Source organism: Balaenoptera ricei, chromosome 1, assembly GCF_028023285.1.
Source record: "Balaenoptera ricei isolate mBalRic1 chromosome 1, mBalRic1.hap2, whole genome shotgun sequence".
Classification (NCBI taxonomy): domain Eukaryota; kingdom Metazoa; phylum Chordata; class Mammalia; order Artiodactyla; family Balaenopteridae; genus Balaenoptera; species Balaenoptera ricei.
In genome coordinates, this window is record NC_082639.1 from 138,419,142 (window position 1) to 138,437,721 (window position 18,580).

At 44.1% G+C, this 18,580-nt stretch overlaps 1 protein-coding gene across 4 annotated transcripts in view; it reads left to right on the forward strand.

Annotated features, from left to right (window-relative positions):
- Positions 1 to 13,870, forward strand: part of PAPPA2 (pappalysin 2) — a 309,250-nt gene extending 295,380 nt beyond the window's left edge. For 3 of the 4 annotated variants that reach the window (XM_059937054.1, XM_059937076.1, XM_059937084.1), the window contains 2 exons: positions 8,319 to 8,417; positions 10,593 to 13,870. In XM_059937054.1, the coding sequence (XP_059793037.1) occupies positions 8,319 to 8,417; positions 10,593 to 10,667 (174 nt within the window). In that variant the 3' untranslated portion in view covers positions 10,668 to 13,870. The remainder of the gene's footprint in view (positions 1 to 8,318; positions 8,418 to 10,592) is intronic. The other variant, XM_059937065.1, reaches the window with a different exon arrangement.
- Positions 13,871 to 18,580: the final 4,710 nt, after the last annotated feature.

An 18,580-nucleotide genomic window follows, 5' to 3' on the forward strand; every position in this document is an offset into this window, starting at 1 on the left:
TGCAGGAGGGCTTTGTCATTTTGTTAAGCCCCCTGAGAGAGTGTGACAAGAACCCTGGGGAGATGTTCTCTCCTCGTGTCTCTCGTGAGAAACAGAGCTCTGACTTGGAGCCCGTGTCTTTCTGGCACAGATAAGTGCAGACTCTACCTGAATACCCTGCTGCCCCAAATTCACCATCGGGGCCCTGACATCCCCCCCGGGCGTGGATGAGAAGAAGCGCCAGAGCCGTTTGGGGCCAAGAGGAGGGGCCGCGTGGGGAAGCTGGTCGTGTGTGTTTGTAAGTGAGGTGGGGAGTCTGCGGCGCCGGGTCTTTTTTTGCAGCTAAGTGGAAGGAGCTGCTAGGAGGTAATTTTTGGCTGAAAAGTAAGTCGCAGAGAGTCGTCTCACCTTCCTGTTTTCCTGTGGTGCCCATCAGGGAAGAGGTGTCTGTGACGGTTTGGGGTTTTTCAGAGGCTGAGACACCTGAGTCACCACTATGGTTTGGAGGAGAGCCCTGGTTTCCAGAAGCCAGTCAGGCCTTTCCCACTCTATTTTTATAAGTCCCAGACCCATTTCCCCTTGTCACCCGACTCTCCTCCATGACTCAGATGGGTGCATTTATGGTGAGAGTGAAGGGAACAGGAGGCTGTCAGGGATGAGAGCATCCACGCTTTGACTCTAAAGTACGGGTGGCAGAATCTTGACATCTTTCTGACCAGAGTCTCTCTGGAGGGAATTCAGACACCAACCCACACTGGCACAAAGCAATGGTTCATTCCTGCCGCCTTCATAAAACTAGGATTCATTGAGTACTTACTGTGGGCCAGGTACGGGGCTAAGTATTTCACCTCCATTCACTCATTTTTTTCTTGATAGCAACCCTCTGAATAGGTGTTATTCCTATTTTACGAATGAGGATACTGCAGCTTAAAGCACAGTAACTCACTCAGGCTCTAATAGTTGGTAAGGAGCAAAGCTGGGACCTGGGCGTAGGTTTATCTCACACCATACCTCACACTCTGAATCACCATACTGTACAGCCTTGAGCATCTTCCTGGGCAGGAGCTGCTAAGCTTTGGGTACCTTGCTGCAGATAAAATTATTACAGGTGAAAGAAGTCATTTGACCTTATTTTGTTTGCTTTTCTTTTTCCGTTCTCAGTGCATTCTGTTTCTCTCAGAAGAGATTCGTTTTTGCACTACTTGGCTATTACTATTCTAAGACTATGCTTTGGTTTTGGTGTCAGATAGAGATAAGCTGGTGATTATAATCAGGCTTCTCTTTCCAACCCTGTAAAGGTCCCCATTTGCTCTTCCTTTTTTGAGGGTAAGAAGAGAACCCATCATAAGAGCAGCCCATCCTCTCTCTCAGAGTTAGATATTCACTTTAGGTATAATTCTACAAAGCTTGACCCACGAGGGTGTGTGTGTGTGTGTGTGTGTGTGTGTGTGTGTGTGTGTGTGTGTGTGTTGAAGGAGGCTCATTTAGTAAAGGGGTAGATAGCCCAATGCAAAGAGCCTCCTTATAAGTAAAAAGGAAAAATATTCATGTTAATGACTTTGTATTCTATAAGTTATTAAAAGGCAGGGAAACAGGAATTTTATAAAGGTTCTTTCTTCTGTGAAAATCGTTCAGAAGCTACATGATCTCACATGGACCAGTAAAGCACAATAGACCACAAGAGTAGCCCTGAGTACTGACCCCTCTCTAGGGGCCACCACATGGGGCTGTTTCCCTCTGCCCATCCAACAGAATGTGTATCTTCATTGCTTTCCTTTCAATTATGTCTTGCTTATCTATTGTTTGAAGAGTAGACTCTTGGCCTTCAAGGAGGTACTCTTTGCAGTTTCAGCTGTTAACTGGTAACCCAGCATGTCTTTAATATGTTAGTGACTAGTGACTTTGCCAAGGCCTGGATTGAGCCATGGAGACCTCAGGGCTGGTAGGCAGGAGAAAATCTCCTAGTTTCCAAGTGAGCCAAGCTACCTGTGCAACATCACCATTCCATATGTCATTCCATATCAGTCCTCACATTTTATCTTATTAAAATTCTAACAGAGTCACTTAAAAGATCTCCACCTTGCAAAGCCCCAAGACCTGGGCCCCGATTCCCGATCAGCTGTTAAAACCCAACAACTTGATTACAGATAGTGTTTGCAAACATTCCTAGGACAGCCACAGTTTCACTGTCTTCTTTCTGCTCTGGTTTTCAGCTTCTTTTTGCTGTTAGCCCCTGGCAATTTCCATTCTTTTCTTATTATACCACCTGTAGAACTGAGATGATATTGATAAATTTATTCAACATTTTTAGCTTGTTAATAGGAGAACTTTAGATGGTGTATTCTACTATTTCTTCCCACTCAGAAATAAATGTATACCAATACTCTGCACCAAGTAGGAGAGGACTAATGAAAAGGAGGGATCTGGTTATAAAGTATGCTAAAAAAAAAAATGTATTTAGCCACCATCATAGTTATTTATTTCTTGAGAACCTACTGTGCATCAGGCACTGAACTAGTAGCTGGGACTGAAGGGGATTAGACTCTGAGCCCTTGATAATACATTCTGAATGTTAAGTCCTATAATGCACATATGGATAAAACATACCATAGTACACAGGCAAGGAGAACTCTCTGGGTCTAGGAAGCCAGATGAGATTTTCCAGAGGACCTTGAATCTAAGAAATTCTTCCTGCACAACCCATCTCAGGGTATCTGTCGCTTTTAATTTTACATTTTCCAAGAAGATTGTTGCAAACCCACAAATGTGAGATCACTGGCACCCTCCCACCCCAAGGGATGAACACGGGAGGAGTGGAACAACTCCATTTCCTCTTTTCCTCAGATGACTGCAGTGAGCAGAAAATGCCTGGCTTTAGCATTCTAGGGCCCAGAAATAAATGCTTCTGGGTTGCAGGCATCTGCTGATGGGAATGGAGCACAGTGCTGCTTCCTCCTGGCAAAATCAGCCTCTAGGAAGATATGGGCCAACCGAGCCCCAAGATCAGAAGGAACTATAGTACCAGGTAGCCTATTTGGGTAAACGTTTAACCTGCAACTGAGAAAAACAGAAGTGAAGTCGTGGGGTGTCTAGGGGAATTGAGATTATATATATGACCCTTTCTCTGTTTCTATATTGGATCGCTGGGTTCACTTCATTATTAATGTTTCTGCACCTAAGCCCTTTTTATAGAGGTGCCAAAGGAATTTGTTACTCTGCATTCCCCATAAATTAAAAGGTTAATGAAATAATCAGATAGTGGTAGCATGGTTTAGCAGAAAGAACATCGAGAATCAAGAAATTTGGGCTATGTTCCCAGGATTGTTACAACTAGCCTTGCAAACAAGACATTTCACTGTTTTAAGGGGCCATTTCATCATTTGTAAAATGAGAGTTTTGTACTAAATAGTATTCAAGAATCCATCTGGCCTTTGAATTTTATGCATCTATGGTCCTTAAAAAAAAAAGAAAGCAACTAATGTTCTGGTCATCAAGAGTCCCTGAAGGGCCTCAAAGACCTCTGAATTTTGCCCCTGAGATTCGCAGGTGAAGCAATGGACACATGGGCAGATCCAAGGGCTGAAAGAACGAGACTGGAGGTCACCATTCACTGGAGAGCCAGAGAACTTCCATCTGCTGCATGGACTTCACTGGGTGTGGCACCACAGCTGCCTTGGAAGATGGCTTCTTTTGGCCTGATGTAGCCTAATCAATAGGAAGAAATGGGTGTGGGTCTGATTTGTCATTCACATAATGAGAAGGTTTAGATGGGAGATGATGTAGGAGAAAGAAAATAGTGTTAGGCATTATACAAAAATGTGATTAGCGTCTTCTGTCTTACTTAACACACTCCTGAAGATTACTTATCGGGCTTCTGTCCCATGCTTTACCTATAGGGATATAATCACTTTGGGCTGATATCTCAATCTTGATGTTAGTAGAGCAGAAGGTCTGCAGCCCAAAACTAACCTTTCTAGAACATCAGTGTGCTCATGGGTTCTGTTGCAAGCTGTAGAAGAAAAATGTTCTTAATCTAATTCACATAATAGGGGTACTATCAGCCAATCAGTCAAAGTTTATGGAACTCTTCCTGACAGTGGGCTCTGTGATGAGCAGTCTGGGACAACCTACCTCTCTATTTTTACCCTCTTCTTTCACTTGCACAGTTTTCTCAGGCCCCTCTACCCCTCTGAATCATCCAGTGCTAAACTCTTTTTCATGTGGGCTAGATGTAGCAAAGCCAGCCCCTGAAAGCTCATGTCATCCTTTCCGCGTCCCCACCCACCCCAAATCTGGACTAGGTACTTCTATCTGCATTGCTATGCTAGCACTCGTCATCATAAGCTATAATTGCAAGTGGGGGGTTCTCTTGAGGACTGGAGCCATGTTTTACTTCTCTCTGTACCCTCATAACAATGCCTGGTACAAATAGGTGAGGAATAAATGTTGAGTGATTGAATAAATGACTACATCCATAGGCAACAGACAGAGCTACCATTCCTATACCCAACTCCCCAGAACAATTTAAACAGAAAATATCACCAGATAATATAACATAAAGGAGAAATTATCTTACTTCTGAGAAGTAAAGTCATATGGATAGGATAGACTGACAGCCTTTCCTCTTTGTATTTCATCACTTACGTACTTCCATTCATATGGCCACCTCAGCTGCCTGGAACATAGCCAGTTGGCAAGAAAAGCCTTCCTATAACAACTAAAATAGGTATCATCAAGCTCATACATCATAAGAAGAGCAACCTAGCCTCTCTCTCAGATTTAAGTATTCACTTTAGGTATAATTCTACAAAGCTTGACCCATGAGGGTGTGTGTGTGTGTGTGTGTGTGTGTGTGTGTGTGTGTGTGTGTGTGTAAGGAGGCTCATTTAGTAAAGGGATAAATAGCCCAATGCAAAGAGCCTCCTTATAAGTAAAAAGGAAAAATATTCATGTTAATGACTTTGTATTCTATAAGTTATTAAAAGGCAGGGAAACAGGAATTTTATACAGGTTTTTTTCTTTTGTGAAAACAGTTAAAATGAAAATTAAAAAGTGGCTCTTAAAGAAATAAGCTTTAGGTACTTGAAAAATTCACTTAGTTGGAACACTTCATTTTCTGATGTTACAGGAAAATGAGGTGCATGTATGGGTAGTGAAAAATTCACCTATGGACACATTGTGCAGAGAAGCCAAGTCTTGTACCATTCCTTGGGGAAGTTTCCTGTGGGGAGGAGTTATGTCCCAAGTCAGACACCTTTCAATTATTGAGATTTGCGTCCCCCAATCTAGTCCAGTCTTCAGATACTTTAAAAACTTTGGATCGATTAGTCATTTTTCCCTTCCTATTTTTTCCATTGTAACTTTGGACTCAAGCTGTCAAGCTTCCAGGCACATGTTGCCATAGGAGACTCTGTTTGTTTAGGGTGGAGTAGTTATTTTTGGCAGGTTAGGGGAGGAGCAATTAATTCTAATAGGTATATAGTAAATTAAATACTTGTGTCTTTCCAACCTTTTCTCTGTATTTTATGCTCCTTTTTATAAATTCCCTTCTCTTCCCAGATGACCCTTTAAGAACATTCTAGAAATCATGTCCAGGATATAGCCATTGAAGTCTAGTGAGCTCTAGAGAAGGTCACCTAGACAATTTCTGATCTTTTCAACATACCTTCCCTAATACTCTTGAGATGAGAAGCCATCCTTGGGGAAGAGGTTGGAAAGAAAGATTCCCAGGATCTTTTATTAATCCATTCAAATGTCTAAGTTGTTCTTATGAAAAGGAAGATCTTCTTTAGATCTCCCTTTAATCCTCCATATTGAAGACCATACTTTTATATGTAGGAGAAGTATTTTGGGTGCTCTTTGGATTTTTATAGACGATTACATGAAAAAGAAAGAAGAAACAGATTAAGTTTTGCCAATGAGTCAGTCAGGGTTGGAGGAAAAGTAACAGATGCAGTGTTAAATGAGGAAAATATACTCCAAACACTGGAAAAAGAAAATTCTGGGGGAATTTCAGTGGATGTATCTGGTCCTCCCAGGAGAACCCAAGGGCATCTATAGGTGTTAAGGATGCAGCTAGTTGTATTTTGACTCCTATTTGGCTGCAATTGTAGATTCAAGTTATGATTATATAGTTATTCCAAGTTCTCCAGAGCTAGAGTAACTGGCTCCAGTGTTAAAGACAAATGCTCATCTCGAAATCTTTGTCTTTTATCCCAGTGAGGCGTGTGTTGAGAACAGAATTCATTTTCACTTCCTGCTCTCAACTGACATTGCCGTGCAGCTGTGTGACAGCTGTTGAGTTCCACCCCACAAGTAGCAGCTTCTCAGAGGTTCACAAACTGGTATACATCTGGAATGATGTTCAAGTGACCTCAGGACCCCATAGAATAAATCAAAACATTGAAGAAATAACTTGGATGAGCTCATTCTGATGTAACTCAATTGCTGAAAATTATTTAATGGCCATTAAAAAAAAATTTGTATTTATTTATTTATTTTTGGCTGCGTCGGGTCTTCGTTGCTGTGCGCGGGTTTTCTCTAGTTGCGGTGAGTGGGGGCTACTCTTCATTGTGGTGCACGGGCTTCTCATTGCGGTGGTTTCTTTTGTTGCGGAGCACGGGCTCTAGGCGCGTGGGCTTCAGTAGTTGTGGCACATGGGCTCGGTAGTTGTGGCTTGTGGGCTCTAGAGCACAGGCTCAGTAGTTGTGGCTCACGGGCTTAGTTGCTCCGTGGCATGTGGGATCTTCCCAGACCAGGGCTCAAACCCGTGTCCCCTGCATTGGCAAGCGGATCCTTAACCACTGCGCCACCAGGGAAGTCCCTTAATGGCCATTTTTTACTTTAGTGATCTATCTCATCAAAGCAGAGTGAAATAGGGAACAGTCCTTCTATTTGACATTTAAGGAGGGTGGGGGAAGAGAAAGTGATTTGAATATGTGAACTGGAAGGTGGCCTCAGGACTCAAGAGTCTACTGACTGTCCTGTGGCCCAAAGAGCTTGACTACGAGATGCTTCCTGAGGCTTCGCAATTGGGTATCCACTCAGGATGGGGAGCAGCTAGTGTGATTGAGTAGGTGGGCTGGCTGGGCTGGTGCACCCTCCAGGATGCCGTGGGACACTGTTTCCCTCTGAGAGTGGTTCTAGAGAAACAATGCGTTGGGCTGCTGAGCTATTTTTTTAACCGCTTGTTGCTGTTGTTATCATACATTCCCTTTTGGGGTGAAACACTCAACTAACTCTGGTTTGGCCTGGGCCCCTTTCCCATTTTGGTTCCTGTTAACTTGCAGCAGTAACAGGAGTAGATGGAAACCGTTTGGCTTCCTCTGCTCTAACCCTGTGTCTAGCTGCTGTGCATGAAGTAGCTGTACATGTGGGATGATTTGTGTTCCAGCACTGGTGTCCCAAACCCTAGGACCACTGCATTCTGGACAAACATCATTTGAGTCTATAGCAACCCAGGACTATTGGGGTCTCTAAGTACAAGTACCAGAAGAGATGGAGGTTATGGTCCTTAATCTGTGAGAAGCAGCAAAAAATCAAGATACATGACTTCTAATCCTAAACTCTGCTTGACCTAGCTGTGTGACCTGGAGTAATTTTTGTCATCTCTATTTATCCCCATTTCCTCACTGATAAAATGGGACTTTTAAAGCCAAACCTGCCTGATGCACAGGTTTTCCTGATGATCAACAGAGTTAACATGTGTGAAAATATTTTGTAACCTACCTAATGATATGAAGACCTACTATTACGAGAAGGTGAAAAAGTTGATCAAGGAATTAAATGAACCAGCCTGGTCCCTAGAGTAGGCCAGGAGCAGACACTGGTTGTGAAATTTGACAATTCCTTAGATCCAATGGTCTTATCTTGAGACTTTTCAACTTCTTGAGAATGTTAGGTCAATTTTTACCCTGCCCCTTTGGAGCTCTCGCATAATAATGTCTCGAGGGCTTCCCTGGTGGTGCAGTGGTTGAGAATCTGCCTGCCAATGCAGGGGACACGGGTTCGAGCCCTGGTCTGGGAAGATCCCACGTGCCGCGGAGCAACTGGGCCCGTGAGCCACAACTACTGAGCCTGCGCGTCTGGAGCCTGTGCTCCGCAACAAGAGAGGCCGCAATAGTGAGAGGCCCGTGCACCGTGATGAAGAGTGGCCCCCGCTTGCCACAACTAGAGAAAGCCCTCGCACAGAAACGAAGACTCAACACAGCCATAAATAAAATGAATAAATAAATAATGTCTCGAGTTCCATGGATTATGTTGGGGGTGGGATGAGTGGGAGAATAGGGTGAAGCAGAGTGAAGTTGTACTTAGACCCTGACTTGCTACCTCCTTACCAGCCTTTCCAAGCAGATGGTTGGTGTGATACCATCAACAACCGGGCCTACTGCCACTATGATGGGGGAGACTGCTGCTCTTCCACTCTCTCCTCCAAGAAGGTAAGTGAGGGCACCTGGGAGTGGGAGGAGAGGGTAGCAGCTCCAGGAATAGAGGCAGGAGCTTTGGCTAGCTCTCCTTCGTGGTGCGTCATAATTTGTTTTTCTTCAACAGTCAAGAAGAGGGAATGGTAATGAACAAACATTGGAGCTTCTACAGTGACAGGATTAAGGATAGTAATTTTAGGATAGGTTGTTAGAAAACACTAGTCTCTCATTGTCAGTCCTGTAACTGCTAGAGAAAAGCCATGCTTCTGCTACTCAGACTCCCACCTGCTTATCATTGTCCAGGAAAAGTTTCTGTAGGTAGGGAGTAATGGCTTCCACTCCTTGGAGAGGCAGGATTATCCATGAAGTGGTATCCACTTATTATTAAACTTCACAGCTAAATGAATAATCCTGTAAAGTGTATTACAAGCATATTGCAGGTGTATGTTGAGCAGCTACCTGGAGCACCCCCACCCCCACCCCCGCCCCCTGCTGTATCCTGAGCAGTGGTCCTTTTCTTGATGCCTTTTATCCTGTTGCTCTGGACTCTATTAAAATAGAAGATACGCTTAAGCTAAGCCTATAAAATTGAATAGGCTGAAAATTCGGAATAATATGGTTGAAAACCCAAGAGCTCCAAAGATATCTGACGCTAGTTGGCCGATTTGATGAATCAGAAATACACAAGAACGTTTCCTTCCTTGTATGTGTCTCCACAATAAAGTCACGTCTGCGTGATCACCTCTACACAGACCTGAATACTCCTCCTAATAGCTAATATTTACTGATGGCTCACTCTGTGCCAGGCATTGTTCTCACCACTGACATGAATTAACTTATTTAGTGCAGAGAGCTCAGGGACTTATTGTATCACTGTTCAATTTGGCCCTCTTTTGCTCTAAAATCCAGCAAATCCCAAACCATGAGAAACAGATCAAGAGCTTGGATTGCAGGTCAGACATCATGCCAACTAGTTCCTGGTCTCACTTGAAGAAAGTAACTGGTCAAGGATCCCATTTCTACTCAGGAAGGCATAACCACTTTGGAAGAAAGCAATCAATTCTCTCCCCATCTCCATCTCACACTCAGCAGATCTAGGGTTTTTCTTTAATGGATTTTGGTGCCTGTGGCCAGTATACACATGAATCAGGATTGAAAAAGCCTTTCACTCCTGTCGACTCCTAAATTACATTTAATTCATATGTGAAAACATGCTGGGAAATTTCCTCAAACCCCACCACCCGTTCTCCAGCCCACTTGCCCAGTCACCCAGCCTATCTCTTCAGTGTACTTGGGCTATTAAATAATATGCTGATCTATTGTTGTTTCATTTGACTATCCATGCCCAAAGAGCAGAATCTTTGCCACTTTTACATCATGTCTCCTGAATGCCCAGTTCTCTCTGAAGCTAATTATGGACACTCAAAAAGTATGATTATCTGTTGGTAGCAGTGCAAGCAGGAAGAGAGCAACTTTTGCTGGACCATCTCTGACCTGGAGGAGGGATAATTACATAGCAGGAAGGCAATCCAGCCACAAACAATCGGTAGAGAGATGCATCATTTCACCAAGCCAAAGTATATCCTGGGTTCAAGAAGGGCAAAACCTCAAGCTTATGAAGATAGAAGAGATGATTCTATGGCCCCAAGAACATCAAAAAAGTAGAAGACATAGAGCTAGGTAATAGAGCCTTGGTTTTCCAGATAGTAGTGTCATGACCTTGAGTTAAGTCACCCTACCTCTCTTGACCTTCCCTGTAAGAAGAAAATACTAACATTCATCTTACCTACTTTACAAAGATTTTGTGAAGATTGATAATAACAGCAAAAACATTAACAGCAGTAGTTTTGAACATTAGTGGTAATATTAGAAGTAGTAGTAACAGATATTAGAGATGCCTGGAAATGTGTGTTTCATATCCATCATCTTATTTAAACTACACTAACACCCTCTTGAGTAGTTGCTGTTGTCCTCCCACTTTATATATAAAAAGTGAAGCAAGGAAGGTTACCTTGCCTAAGGAGACATGGTGTGTAAGTGAAAGAACTGAGTGTTAATTTCAATTCTGTGATACTAACACGCAATCCCACACTTCCTCTGGGACCAAGTGAGAAAAAAAGCAAAAGCTGGTTGAAAGTGTGATGCTTGGTGCAAAAATGAGTGATTTCAACTTCTCTTTGATTTCTCAAGGTCATTCCATTTGCTGCTGACTGTGATCTGGATGAATGCACCTGCCGAGACCCCAAGGCGGAAGAAAATCTGTAACTGTGGGATCAAGCCCCTCCTTCCACTGCCCTGGAGGCAGTAAGAATCAGAGGCCTCCACAAAAGGAAACAAAGGATGAATGAAGAAGAAAGGTCATGAAATGAAGGAAGGAAGAAGAACAAGAAGGATCCTATAAGAAATGCAAGAGGACGTTTATAGGTGCCAATTATTGCATCAAGTAGCCCAAGTAAGGAAGAATCATAGGCAAACATTTCTTCAAAGAGGCAGTTGATTTAAAGTGGAAAGAGAAATATGATATATATACAAGGACCCTCCTTCCCCATTTATATTCTATCAGATCCCATCCTCAACTCTTGCCCTGCCCCCCACTCTGCACCCTGCCAACTATTCAGCCCCACCCAACTTGTAAACCAATACCAAAATACTAGAAGAGAAGTTGCCAGGGACACTCTGCTAATACCCATTTTGAATGGATGGCCATCTTTCAGGGCTCGTCTAATCTAAACTGGCTCTCTCCCTTTCTTTGTGTAGTCTCCCTTAGTAATAATGAGGTTAGTTATTAATTCTTTATAAGTATTTAAACATAATGATATAAATATATTATATATATTATATTTTTTGCTGTCTACTAAGCTAAAAATTATCCATTGTTCCACACATGCTGCTGTGAAGTTCACGTCCAAAATGAATGCTGAGGGTTTGAGGACCGAAAGACAAGTTCTTCTGCCATCTTTCTATTCCTAGGGATTGGCAGGTTGAGAGGGAACTGGGGAAGAAAAGAGAGAAATTAGATGGAGTTTCTGATTATCACATGTCAGCTAATCATCTTTTTATGAACTGGGAGCTGAGCCCAGTTTGAGGAGATGGGGGCTTGGAATGATAATACTAAAAGGTATGGAAAGGTGGGTGGGGTTATCCATTGGTGATGGGTCCAGGAAAACTAGACTATGGTTCTTGAGTATCCATCCAAAAAGAATACATTCTCTTCAGTTCTTGGAACTCTTCGTTGCAGTTGGTGAGGCCCAGGATTTTCTGCACTTCCACAGGTGCCTGTTCCAAGCGTGGCTCTCAGCCAGTCACTCAGTCAACAAGTCTGTACGTAGGCTCACTCTCCCATCACCAGGATTACAGGAACTCACGCATTCCTCATACTTGGCCTGTGGTCTCCCTTTTTCTAAGTCTCCAAGCCTGGCCACAATTCACAGCCACATGACCTATTGTTGACTTTCTGGGGGGAAAATGTCATGGAAATGACATTGGAGAAAGGTGGAGGAAACTGAAGAACAGGCAGGTTTGGAGGAGCCGAAGGAGGCCATAGACAGGGGAGAAGTCAGGGTAAATCAGAGCCCAGGGCTGGAGGATGAATTGAGTCAAGGAGACTCAGCCTTGTTCCGAGTCTCCACAGCAGACCAAAGGGGATCTTTTAGAACAATGCAGACTCGGAGGTAAATTCTCTTCAAGTGTGATGCGTCAAATCTGTGTCCCAGAGAGAGCACTTTGAGCAAGCTATGAAAATAACATGGAGCAAGGGTGACACTCTGTGGGGAGAGAGAAGAATTTCAACTATTTAGGGTCCATTTTGTCGTTGTCACCCTTTCTTGCTCAATAGATGGACTGTACGTGAAATGACCACGTTAACCTGCCTCTATTTACGTCCTGGCCTGACTCATTTTGCATGTGGTCTGTTGCAGTTGTGTTTTAGTGATGATTTATGGATTAGGCCTTGGAGAAAGAAAGTAAGGAGCTAGTTTCTCGTTCAACACCCCAGTTTATCATCTCAGGAAGGGAAGAACAGGCAAAAGTTCAAGGGTAGCCTTGGTCTCCCTGGATCACCTGCTCTTTGGCTCTGACCACAGTTTTCTATTCTTCCCATCAACCCTGAAAGCAATGGCTGTGCACATGTCAATAGAAAGAAGAAATACTTCCCCCACTATCTTGAGCCAGACTTCACGTAGGGAAGAACAACATTCTGGAATGGAATAAAAAGGAAAGGGGATTACACATATTTATCTGTGGGGATCTGAAATGAGGGTGGCAAGGTCACTGGGGAAGGGAAAGACCAGCGTCTGCCCATCCAAAATACTCTTGTTCTCTGTATTTCCAGCCGTAATGGAAACAATAGCCTAGATACCTACTGTTCCTTATCTGGGTTCACATTTAGTGCCCCCAAGAAGAGAATATTTATTTCTGGGATTCTGATAGGCTTCAATATGGAAAGGACAGTAGAAAAGTTTAGATTCTTCATTCTAAAACAGTTGTAAGATTGTTATCCAAATTTCTTGAAGCGTGTCAGACTCCCTGCAGGGGAATCCTGCCATGTCTGAGCTTGAGAGTTATCCTGGGCATCGCCCAGCTCAGGAAGGCTACATCCACCCCCCCACCCCCTCCCACCCCAAGCCCCAGGAATACGGAGCCTGTGGTTCATGCCAGCGTGGATCTGGGCTCAGTCTTCCCTCAGGAGTTACAGTGAGAACATTTCTCTTTCGTACTTCATTTTAAAATATTTCATTCTCTGTTGGCAACATCTGCACTCCATCACTACCCTGGGAAGGTGAGAGGAGGGTGCTGGGGGCGTGTGGAAAGCCTTTCAGGCTACAGGCTGCCCAGCCCAAGTCAGCCCTGGCCATTCACAGATGGCAGGTTCTTCCAGCCTTTGTCCCTGGATCCTAGCGCTTCGAGCTCCTCAGGTCACTAATAAAGTTGAAGCTCTAAGACACCACGGTCACAAATCCCCAGTGGATCTCAACTCACACTCACTCCATGTGGTGGTCTGCATTCTGCTGCTCTTCCCCGTACATGGGGCCACAGAGGGCCTCTCCCAGAGGCTCTTCCATTTGTTTCCTTGTTCCAAAATCACTTCTCTGCTTCTTCTTTTTCCCAGTAACTAGGAGCTCTGGGGTCCAGGTTGCCTAGGGCTGGATGACTCTGATGATTTGTGTGACAGTTTCCAACCAGAGAGATAAGAGGGCAGAGTGAGGAGAATGGTCAGCTGGCAAACTTGTACATGAAAGGAAAGAGCTCTTCTTGATTCTCTCTTTTCCTTCCCCCCATCACAAGGCATTGGATTTGGCATGTCCTCTCCTCTGTGAGATCACTATTGAGTGTGTCAGTTAGCACCCCAAGGGGCTGGCTTGATTGGGAACACAGTGAAAGGAGCTATCTACTGTATTGTAACGTAAAACAGCTACAGCCGGTTATTTTGTAAGGTTATAAAATGTTCATTAAAAAATCAGCACACAAAATGGGAAGTGTCTTCGGTGTCTTATTCTTCGTTTAAATCATTGCATCACTTCCAAATTGCTTTTCATTTGCTCGTTTCAGGTCTGGACCTCCATCGTTGATTGACTGATGATTCTTTTCAGTCACTTAAAAACTATTTATTAAGTAAATGGTATGCATAAGGAAGATAAACATGAAAGTTCACAAGAAGAGATGACATATACAAACGCAGAGTACACAGTAGTCATGTCAAGTGCCTCATGAGTTGTAGGAATAAAATGCAAGAATCATTTACAGTCCAGAGGCAGTAGCGTCACCTCTGGATGCCACAGGCAGGGAGTATTTGAAAGATTGTCCATGAAGGATGCATACGAGCTTGATAGGCAGAAATGGGAAAGGGGGAGAGAAGAGTCCAGGCAAAGTGAAGAACAGGGTTGACCCTATGGAAGCAGGAAGGGGAAAAGGCTGGGTGATAGCAGACGTCCCTGGGGCATCCAACTTAGCTAGAAGGTAGAACTCAGCTCACATGTGCCCTGCATTTGGCAAACGCAATCTGATTTAATCCTCACAAACAGATCTGCAGCTTCCACTATTTCATTTCACAGATGCGGACACCAAGTGTCAGTGTGTAAAGAAAGCTCTTTAAGGTCATATGCCTGGCACTAGAGTCAAGCCTGGTTCTGTGAGACACCAAGATAGATATAAGAAGGAAAAGAAAAATGATGGTTCATAGGATGGGAAAAGGCAAAGGAGAAGTGGAGAGAGATGTCAAAGACAATGACTCTGTGTTATCTTTATACCCGTAAAGGGTATCATCACTGACAGAAAAGGGAAGCCAGGAGGAGTAAGCTTCTGAAGAAAGAGCGTGTCTTTGCTTTTTGATAAAATCAGTTTAAAAGCCAGATAGGTAATTCGTTGGAAGTTTCATATAAAGCGGTATTTAGCAAGCTGGAGGAGGCTTCTGCAGCTGGGGGCAGTTTGCCGATGTCTCTGGCCCTGCTGAGCACCACCTGGCTGCCAGAAGGGCCGGGTGGTTATCTCAGTACGTGTATGAGCCGTTTGGGAAGGCCTGAGGAATAGATGATAGTTAGAAATGTGAGCCTGGAACTTGAGAGAGGGGTGTGTGACTAGAAATAAACTTTTGAGAGTAAAAATAATGTTACCTGACATTTTCTTTATGGCTTGCGAAGTACCTTCATATGCTTTATTGCTACCCATGGGTTAAGCAGAAGAAGTTTTTGTTTTTTGTTTTTTGTTTTTCTCCATTTTACAGATAAGGAAACTGTGTTCTATTAGAGAGGCCACTGAAAAATTTAAGTTCATATTACTAAGTGCAGGTTGGGATGGGAATCCAACTTTTCTGTCTCTAAATGTGATGTGCTTTCCACTACATGAAGTCCAGCCCCCTAGACCCAGAATGAACTCAGATTTTCCCAGTTGAAATGGGAAAGTTAAATGTCTTTTTACTTGTTTATATTTCAAGGTGCTCTTTGGTTTACCGGTGGCTTTCTTAGTAGTTGATGGTAGGAAAACTGACAGCAAACCTAGAGAATCGTGCCAGGGCCCTCTGTTCATGCCAGGCCCTGAGTATAAGCAGATGCCCTGCACATGCCCGTTAGGCCAGCTGGACTGAGACGTCTGGCAAGGCTGCCTTCTCCCTAATAGTTTCCCCAGGGAGAGTCCTGGAGAGCGACTTTGGGCCTCTGGTTTCCATTGACTGACAAACTTAAATGACATGATGAGTCACCCGTCAGCTGAGAGACTCACTACTCAAGATTCCGGCCAATCAGATGTTGAGGGGCTCAGGATGGCAGGAGGGTAATATGGCTTTTCACTTATAAATAACTCCAGGGCATCTGTGGAGCTGGCTTTGGGTCATCTCTTTTTATGTCACCCCAAGAAGACCACTGGTTCTGGACCGATAACATTTCCGTTTGCCCAATGGTTGGCTCAGAAAAAGGGATGGTGATGAGAATCTTGTATCTTGTAATATACGTCCACACCCATAAAACCTACACATGCCCTGGGTATTTGGAACAAAGTAAGACTCATTAGAAAATAATGATTGTTTTCAAGTGTGCGTGATTTGCTGATGATCCCTTTTTTTGTTTCTTCTCCTCTTGATCCTGCCACTAGGTCCTCGGGTTACATTGCCAAGTGTTAGTAAGAACTGGTGTGACAATGGCAGAGTCCATTCTTAAAAGGATCTACAAGTCAAATCTGGTTAACATTCCAAATCAGTATAATAAAAACATTCCCAAGCCCTGAAAGATAGTACAGACAAACTACAATTTGCTAGTGTTCTTCAAATCAAATTTTCTTCTCAGGATAATTTAATATAGACAAGCTTCCTTTGCCTTGTCTTTATCCACACAGAAGTCACTTATTCAAATGCAGAAAATAAATAAATAAAAGGAGAGTATTGACTTTTTAATGACTGCCAATCATGTTGTATCAATTTGCCTTTCCTCTCCATGAGATAACTGCTATCTGAAGGCAGCTGCTTTGTAAAAAAATATTTGTACTCTGAGAAGTCACATATTTAAATCTCACAAAAGGCTATCAAAGGTCAAGAAAGTTCCCATATCACAACTCGACATGTGCAGTTCGGAGTGCTTTCTGAACAGTAAAGCCAAGTTGTGTTAGGACACAAATAATTTCCAAGGAATGATTTTGTTGGTAGTGAATCTATAACCTTTAGAATGATCTGTAAGAGAGTTCCTACAGTTTCTTCAAATGTCCTAGGAAATATTGCTCATGAACTCAACACTGCTCTTGACTTCTCTACTTTGCCAGGTAACCTGCTGAAGGGACCTTAACTTTGAGAAGTCAGACCATGACTGAGGAGCAGTAAAACACTTAAAGATGAGACATGAGGAGTATTCAGAGAGGTACAGAAATGCCCAAGGTGGCACAGCTAGTAAGTGGCAGAGCCCTGATTTAGACCCTCGGAGTCTGGTTCTAGGGTCTATGCATTAACCCTCTATGCTCGAACAGAACACTCCCTCTCTGGGGAAACCACACACATAAAGCACAGTACTTAGATTTATAGGTTCTCGGGCTTGAAAGGGTCTCCAAAAGACTGAATTATTCACATAACGTTTCCTACCATGGGTTGTCCTGCTTTATTGTGAATCAGTCTAGTATTAAGGAAATCACTGTCTCCGAGGGCTACACATTTTATATCTGGACTGTTCTGACTTTAGTGAAGCAAAGAAATACCCAAATAGCTGGTGATATCAATAAATATTTATTGAGCACCTATTCTCTGCCAGGTGCTAGGGATACGGCAGTGAACAAAACAAAGCTCCTTATTTGGAAAGACGTTGGTGGAGACAGACTATATAGTGAAGAGTGCTACAAAGAAAGCTAACGTGCAGTACGTGGGGTAAGGAGGGGCCGGGGTGGGGAGGTGCTAGTTTCTATAGGGAAGGTCTGTGAATGCTTCTCAACGGCAGGAAGTGAGCTGCCCCGTGAATACCTGGGGGGAGAGTGAGCCAGAACAGGGAGCAGCAGGAGTGAGGTGGGAGAGAGCTTAGTGTGTCTGCAGAAGAGCAGAACAAGGGAAGCAGGTGAGGGCAGAGAGGGATGGGGGATGGGGAGGGGTCACAGAGGGTCTCCTTAGCCGCGGTAAGGACTCTGGCTTTTACTCGGAGGGAAATCGTTTCCCACACCAGTTTCTCTGTATCTGCACATAATCCATCGCATCTGCTTCCTAACTCTCACATCCATCCTCCTCCTTTCGGTTTGCCTTCCTCTCACCCCGGCTTGGGCTGCCATCACCTCCTCAGCTGCCATGGTAACGTCACCAAGCCAGGTCCCTTCTCCTGTCTCTTCCCCCGCAGTCCGCAGTCCGTTGGCACGAGGCTTCCACATCATTCCTCCTTTAGCACACCACTCTTCCGGTCACCCGGGACTCAGGGAAAGGAGCTCACAGTGTCTGCCTGTCCTGAAGGATCAAACCATTCTCAGCACAGCCAACCTGTTACACTGGCTTCCCGCTGCTTTCGAACTAGTGGTCCTCCCCAGCCCCACACCACCCCCTGCCCCACCCCCCTTCCAGTCAGAGAGGATGCGTCCACAGCCCCTGAAGCTCTTGCTTCTGCTTGTGCTAATCCCTAGCCTGGGCGCCCTCCCTCCATCTCCACATGCCCCAAAGCTGCTTATTTCCCAGTCCCCTCTCGTGTTCTCCAGTTCCCTGAAGCTGTGCTTCCTCCCCCATCTGATGAGATTTACTGTGCCCATGGCTCCATATTGTCCTCTCCCAGGAGAATCAATCTGGTTGACTGATGTTTTGTTAGCTGTGTTCTTATCTTTCCCTCCTATTCAATCATAAACTCTTCGAAGCCAGATGAACTCAGGGCTCCACTAGACCATTCGATACCTTTTCTGAGAAATAAAAAAACACCCCTTCATCTGAGTGAAAGCAAACCAATGTCAGAGAGCATGACTTGAAAAGGATAGCACGGGCTGGATTTCTGGCCATATTCACCCCCTGGACCAGGCAGCCTCGGGCAAGACACAACTTCACATCTCTACATGGTGGCCCTAGAAACACTATCTTACTTGATTTTGGATCTCTGACACTGCCTTGCACAGTGCCTTGCCTGAATAAAACCTTAAAATTTGCTGAATTGAATCCCAATCCTGATTTTGGGAATGTGAGAATCAAAAGAAAAGAAGATGTTGTGTTTGGGGTTGGAGATGGGTGGGTGGGTCTGTGGACACTCGAG